The sequence below is a fragment of the Cololabis saira genome, chromosome 22, assembly GCF_033807715.1.
Source record: "Cololabis saira isolate AMF1-May2022 chromosome 22, fColSai1.1, whole genome shotgun sequence".
NCBI classification, from domain to species: Eukaryota; Metazoa; Chordata; class Actinopteri; order Beloniformes; family Belonidae; genus Cololabis; species Cololabis saira.
Genome location: NC_084608.1, coordinates 30,797,539 through 30,805,214, shown reverse-complemented (window position 1 = coordinate 30,805,214; position 7,676 = coordinate 30,797,539). Strand labels below are relative to the sequence as shown.

Here is a 7,676-nt window from a genome sequence, read left to right as displayed (position 1 = left end):
AAACCAGGCCCCTGAGGCACCCCGAGAGTCCAACATGCTATATGTCATTAAAATTACGAAGTCCAGGACAGCAAACGAGATACATCTAGAAAAACAGAAGAGTTTTGTTGCTCAGGTGCTGCACCAACAACTAATGAATCCCCAACCAGGGAAGTGGTGGAGCTGAGAGACCTGTGGAGGTGGAGGTGTGAGTGGGAGTGGGCCGAGGATTCATTAAGTTCCCTCACACAGCAGCTGAGGCAGGAAAGCGTGCAGGTACCACACGCCTCTCCATCACACACACATTAAATGTATTAGGAGAAGATCTCCCCTCTCTCCATCATCAGATCTGCATGATTGTATCGCTCCGGAGGGAAATACACCGACGAGGGCGCGCAGCCACCCACAAAGCGCGTGCATGGATTAATCATGCTCCGAAGAGTGTGTGTGTGTGTTGGAGACATAGAGATGCTGCTGGATGTTGAGTCCAGTGTGACTTATCCATCCACACCGCTGCTGCCTGTAGCCGACACACACACCTACACACAGGGTTGCCACCTTTCAGAAATAGAAATAAGGGACGCCCCGATTTCAGCAGCGCAGGCGCTAAAAAAAAGAGGGACATCCCCAAAACTTCTAAACTGCATAGAAATGTATTTATTCTATAAGAAAAAACAAAATGCTTTGATTTAAAGTTTAAAGTGCTTTAATAGCATTGAACTTGCATGACTGTACAGACAGCCAACCATGCTAGCAACTGAACTAGCCTATGCTCCTACGGTAAATATAAATATAGCTACAGGTGAAGGTCGTAAAATTGGAATATGGTGTAAAAGTTAATATATTTCAATAATTCAACTTAAAAGATGAAACTAATATATTATAGTCTCATTACATGCAAAGCAAGATATTCTAAGCCTTTATTTGTTACAATTTGGATGATTCAATTGTTTATTGATTTCATAAAATATTCTAATTTTAAGAGATTTTTTATTTGGGGTTTTCATAAACTGTGAGCCATAATAATCAACAAAATTATAACAAATAAAGGCTTGAAATATCTCACTTTGAATGTAGTGGGAAATAATATATGTGTTTCACCTTTTAGTTGAATTTACGAATGAAGTTTTGCAATATATTCAAATTTTCCAACCTTCACCTGTAGATTATGACATCAATGAATAAGAGCATAATATGTGTCCGTATTGGTTGAATACGGAACGCGATTTTTAATTCCCAGTTACGTAACAATTCCGTATTTCAAAGGACGGGTGGAAATGTTACTTTGTGGTTCTGCGCATGCGCACAGTGGATTTACAAAGTTTGATTGGCACGTCCATGATTTCTTGCCCGATGCGCACGATGATTTTTGACTAAAAATGAGACATTTTAACTAGGAATAAGACAAATATTCTTGTTAAGATTTTGAGTTTTTGCAGTGATCCATTTTACTTATCCTGTGAAGGACAGAGTCATATTGATAAGTTCAGAAAACTGTTTTTTATTTTTGTGTTTTGATGTATTTGATGTAAGCCCAGTGGATATTTAAAGCTTACAGAAGGCTGCATTTAACTGCTGCTATGTCATTCCTGCAGTATTTCTGCAGGTGTTTTGGTCACTGCTATTATTTGTAATATTTTATATTATTTGTAATCAGCTTTCTTTTTTTTTTTTACAACTCGAGTACTGAGTAAAACACAGTAAAATTGTAGCTCTGCAAAGGTAGAAAACCATTATTTTTTGGAAAAGCAGCAGAAATTGGCAGAACAGTGGCAACAAGCCTACCTACACACACACACACACACACACACACACACACACACACACACACACACACACACACACACACACACACACACACACACACACACACACACACACACACACACACACACACACACCAGCAGCGCAGCACCAGGCTGGCGCACTGGGAAGAAGGGAGGGAGGAGAGAGGGAGAGAGGGAGGGAGAGACGGGAGAGGCGACACATGTCAGAATCCTCCAGCAGGGGAATGTGGCGGATCCTCCGCTAACGCAGGCTCCGGTAACGGGACTCGACACCGGCATGACGCGCCGGAGCGGACCGCGCCGGGCCAGGGCTTGAGCGGTGCTTCCCCAGGGAGGGAGGACCAGGAAAACAGCTCTTCCCACCTTCTTTTATTTTTTTTTATTTCCAGCTTTCCTTTTTTTGGGGGGGAGAAGGAGGAGGAGGAGGTCGCCACACAGCCTCCTCCTGAAGTTTCCTCGATGGCGCTGGTGATGGAGCCGGTGAGCAAATGGAGCACCAGCCAGGTGGTGGACTGGATGAAAGGTGGGACACGGAGACGCACGCATGTCAGGCATGTCACATTTCACTTATGAATCACCTGGGAGCTCAAACGCAGAGACAGCGAGCCCCTCGGGTTATGACTGAGAGGGGAGGACACACTGGTCCTGATGCTGCGTGATGCCTCATCCTGGCACCTGATGATCAGGGTGAGGATGTGGTCACGGTGTGACTGACAGCACGACAGACTGGGAAAGTTTACTGCTGGCAGCAGAAACTTTTACAGGAGGGGACACGTCTGTAGCACCCTATAATGTAATAATTTCCCGAAAATGTAATAACGCCTGAAAATGTAATAAAATGTGCACTTAAATCAATCGAAAATGTAATAAAACCCAATCATGTAATAACTTCCCTAATAACGTAATAATATATCCTGACGGATATTACAATAACATTTTTACCAATAATGTAATACCTTATTACGTTATTGGGAATTTATTACATGGTACTCAAAGTCTGCCATTTAAACCAATAGTCATTCAGTTGTTTCAAATCCAGTGTATATAACATTCTTAAATACTTAAAACACTGAAAAAAAAACCTGAAAAACTGAAAATGAACATATATATTACATTATTTGTCAAATATTATCAGTTTTGGAAAAGAGAAAAAAAAGACCCGCCTGAAAATGTAATAAATTCCCAATAATATAATAAGGTATTACATTATCGGTAAAAAATGTTATTACAATATCAGTCAGGATATTTTATTACATTATTGCTCAAGTTATTACATTATTGGATTTTATTACATTTTTGATTGAGTTAAGTGCAAATTTTATTACATTTTCAGGAAATTATTACATTATAGGAAATTATTACATTATAGGGTGCTACACACGTCCATGGGGGGTGCTGGGAGGAAAAAGGATTTACTCTTGATGTCTTGTAAATGAATATTTATGTGAGAGTTGGGTTTTTTATTGGCTTCATCATTAGATGTAGCAGAGAGAACTGCATTTTCATTTGAATTAATATAGTATTTAGTTTTAGGAAGTGGTTTTATTCTCACAATCTCCTGTCAGCTAAGACCATCCAAAGTAAATTGACTTTTGCTCATCTCTTATGTGCATGTTGCTGTATGGCACTACATCACATAACAGAGCTGCAGTGTATGTCGTGGTCGAGGCAGCATGAAGTGACTTAAGGAATCACAGACGGAAGGGAAATACAGAGAGTGATCCAGAAACAAACCCAGGCTCATTTTTGTACATGTTTGTAACCTCCAGCCCTGTAGGGGGAGCTCCTGTGCTGATTGCAAGTTTCTTTGTGCTACATCCTTCTCTAATAGAAGCATGTCGAGTTTCTAATTATAACATCTTTTTTTGAACAAATGTCTTGTGATTTTAAGAGTAATACTATTAAAACTGCAGTGAAAACACCTTTGTAGTATCTACAGAGAGGGTGTGTGCAAGACACTTCCTCAAAAACCAAGAAAACAAAGTCCAGCTGTCTTGATTCAAACCTTTTGAGGACCGTGACATAGATGATGACTAACTTTCTGTGTACTGTGCAACACTATTGCCAACCCATGTGTGGCATGGGCTAATTTCATATCTACATTAATATTAAAGTATAGACAGCACAAAAAAAACATGTTTATGCCATCACTTTGGCTTCTGCATTAAGGATTTAGCTTTGGCTACATCGATCACAAGCACAAACTGGGTAAGAGGAATTGGAAAAACCCTCCCTGATGTAGGTTTTACTCGTGTAGATATGAAGCCTATTCATCCTCGTACAACTTGGTATCATGTTGATGTAACGAACGGGCTTGTGAAACCGACTGAAACACGCCCACCTTATGTCAATCACATCAAATCTGTCTTAACATCCTCATTTCAAGTGTCACAGCTGAAATGAGTGCTGCCAGAGCTGAAATGAGGACTTGTAGAGCTCTACTGGGACCCAGTGGTCACTTAGCATGCGGCTACCAGGCTAAACCCTGCTGTAGCCCAGAAAGCAAACCGCCATCGACGGATAAACTGTGGATGCCAGCAGACTTCCACTTGAAATGATCCTGAATTGTCCACCATGGCTTCTAGCTCATTCTGTCAATTCTGCTGGAGCAACAAGTCCAACTGGACTGTTTCTAGCCCACATTCATTTAGCACAAGCTGCTAACTCTGAGCTAAACTTCAATCCGAGACTTATTTAGGCCGATCTACAGCTGTCGGTACAATTAACAGCATAACAAAACATATTTTCTTTAAAATCTGAATGACTACGCTCAGATGCTACCGTGCTAAGTAGCAAAATGGTGACAAATAGCCACTAGCTTGGCTGCCAATCAAAAGTCCACAGCTCTATTTCACATAAATTTGCTGCTTTGCAGGATTGTATTTTACGACAGAGTATTAGGGCCAAACTAAGACTAATTTTTTTTTGGAAATTACGAGAATAAAGTAATAATATAATGAGAATAAAGTCGTAAAATTACGTGAATAAAGTCATAATGTTGCGAGAATAAAGTCGTAATAGAATAAAGCTGTAATATTATGAGAATAAAGTCGTAACATTACGAGAATAAAGTCGTAACATTACAAGAATAAAGTCGTAACATTACGAGAATAAAGTCTTAACAATACAAGAATAAAGTCGTAACATTACGAGAATAAAGTCGTAATAGCCTATTACAAGAATAAAGTTCTCGTAATATTACGACTTTATTATCACAACATTATGACTTTATTCTGGTAATTCTACGACTTTATTCTCATATTATTATGACTTTATTTTCGTAATTTCCTTTTTTTTTTGTCTTAGTTTGGCCTTAACACTCCGTCGTAGTATTTGACTTAGTACCAACAAATTCAGTTCAGCTTCAGTTCACCACCAAAGGATTTTCATTACACTTTACACGGAAAGTTCAGTGCGGTTCAGTGCAGTCCGATAATAACTCATTAATATTCAGACTAAACCCAATCTATTGAATTTAATTTATAATAAGGTCAATTCCAATTCAACCCAATTTAAATGCATATAATTCCATTTCATCAAAAAAACCAAGCGAGCGGATCCCAACAGATTAAATCGAACCTTCACTTTGATTCAGTTCCTCATCCTGAGCGTTGCACAAGGCACCGGCACAGAGCTACAACTCCATATTAACAGGAAAAATGCCTCCAAGCAGAAACCAAGGCTCATGATTATAAATGTCAACTGATTATAAGCAGGATCAGAGAATATCTGCTTTTAGTTCAGATGGAAACTTCTTATTCCCAGTCGTCCTTGCCAGACAGCAAATTAGTTTTTCATGTGTCGTACGTTTCCATTTATGAAATGAATGCAGCACCATTCTTGTCAGCTGGCAGCTAACTGCAATGTCAAACCCAGGGAGAGGCAGAGGCTCCTCGCAGAGAGCTGAGATGAACCGCAATTACAGAGAAAGATGCAGAAATATGTGATAGACCTGCTCTTTAGGAAGACCAATGTACAATCAAAGCAGGGAGAAGACAAACATCGGAGAGCTGTGCCCCCAGGGTTGCTTCGTATTCACTGTCTCCGATACTGATATCATAGTAACAAGTGCAGATGAGTTTATGTCTGGGCACGATCTGATCATTGATCTATATCTGCTTCATCCTGGTCAAGGTCACCGGGCAGGCGGGAGTCTAGAGCGAGTGTGAGGGAAGATAGACCCTAGACAGGTCGTCGGTTCATCACAGGGCCACACAGTCTGATAACTAGGCACAGGAGTTAAACTCAACAAACAGCCTAGCGTGCATGATTTGGACCGTGGGAGGGAGCTTGAGTACCCTGAGGAAACCCACACAGGGTGTGTGTGCAAAAAGCATCTTGCTTTGAGACGTCACCAACCTCAACACATCTGCGCCCCCTTTCTGTCATCCTTTCCAACTTTTTATTAATGGTTTTGCATTACCTCTCTTGTATTTTAGCAACGTTTGGCAGTGATATCTTGAAAAATGTACACCTTCCTGTTGGAGGTGGGTGCAATTCATCGATGTGTCGATGCATCGCGATGCGTCACGTGACGATTTGGAATCGATTAATTTAAAAAAAAATATATATATATTTTTTTAAATTATCCTATCCAGATTCCAGACTGAATAAGCTGCTGAATCATTTCATTTTCAAGAATGCACATTTCTTATTGTTCACTTGAAACATGGCAGATATGTTTACACTAAATAAATTTGATGGAAGTAAATATCTTGTTTACTTGAATTAATGAACTCATTAAATCCAGGGCTTGACCGTTTTCAGTGTTTTCCTCCAATAGAGGGCGCTCTCATGCAAGTGCAGCTTTCCCTGGTCAAAGTTAAGGAAGTCAAAGAGCAAATGTTTACATAGTCATAAAATAAATTATTTTGTGTCTTTGAAAAATACATGTCAAATGTTCAAAAAACCTTGTTATTTACTTAATGAGTGTTGTTAGAGGAACTGAGTTAATTGATTGGCTATTTATTTACAAATGTAGCCACAGATGAAGACAAAATCAATCTTGTATGGAAAAAAGCATTAAAAATCACAATAATCGAAGAATCGTGGCACCAATAATCGAATCAACAATCGCTATAATCGAAGAATCGAAGCTCCAATAATCGAAATCGAATCGAATCGTGAGGTACCCTTGTTTGCACACCCCTACTGCCTGTTGGGATTTCTGTTGTGCATTCCTGTCTGCAGTCTAACAATGCAGTGGTTTGTGGGCCTTACAGAAAGTGAAACCATGATCACCATGATGGTGTTTTGGACTTGACTTTGCTGCTAATTTAATGGGACTTGGAGAACCTTCTTCTGTAATTTTTGTTGGTTCAGATTCCCATTGTTGGTGGCGTTTTGCTGCATAGCTGGATACAATAGTAGAGGGAAAGTGGCCCAGGGTGTACTATGTATTTGTCCTCTTTTTGCATATATAGTAATTTGGGTGACGTTTTCTTAACTTGCCAAATTACTGCTGCAAGGCTGGAACTCCTACACCTAAAAAATAAAATTCCTGCATGCTCCTGACTATGTATTTACTATGACTTTAAGTTACTTAAATCTGCTCTCGCTATTGCCGCTGTTACTCACTCAGAGGTACCATTACTAACAGTTTCAGTGTAGGTGGACACTGTGTTGCAACGTGAAAGTGCATGTACAATTAACCTCCTTAGAAGGTAATGTGTTACATTTGCTCAAAAGTAAGGACAGAAAAAGTCTCTGTGTGCAGTGTGAAGGTTCTGTCAAATGGAAATAAGCTAAATGTTTCCCTGCTGCATGAAGACATAGTTTGGGAGATATTCTAACGAGCATCAGAACAAAGATTTGATACTGTACTGAACATTTTTACGTTTTTTAAGCTTGAATCTTTCTTATTTGTGCATGCTCAGGACGTACTGAGCATGTCCAGAGGACAGAGGCCAG

The 7,676-nt window shown here is 39.8% G+C and overlaps 1 protein-coding gene across 1 annotated transcript in view; it reads left to right on the top strand.

The window, feature by feature from the left end:
- The first annotated feature begins 2,184 nt into the window (after positions 1 to 2,184).
- Positions 2,185 to 7,676, top strand: part of cnksr2a (connector enhancer of kinase suppressor of Ras 2a) — a 119,140-nt gene continuing 113,648 nt past the window's right edge. The window contains exon 1 of the mRNA XM_061713574.1: positions 2,185 to 2,289. Within this exon, the coding sequence (XP_061569558.1) occupies positions 2,226 to 2,289 (64 nt within the window). The 5' untranslated portion in view covers positions 2,185 to 2,225. The remainder of the gene's footprint in view (positions 2,290 to 7,676) is intronic.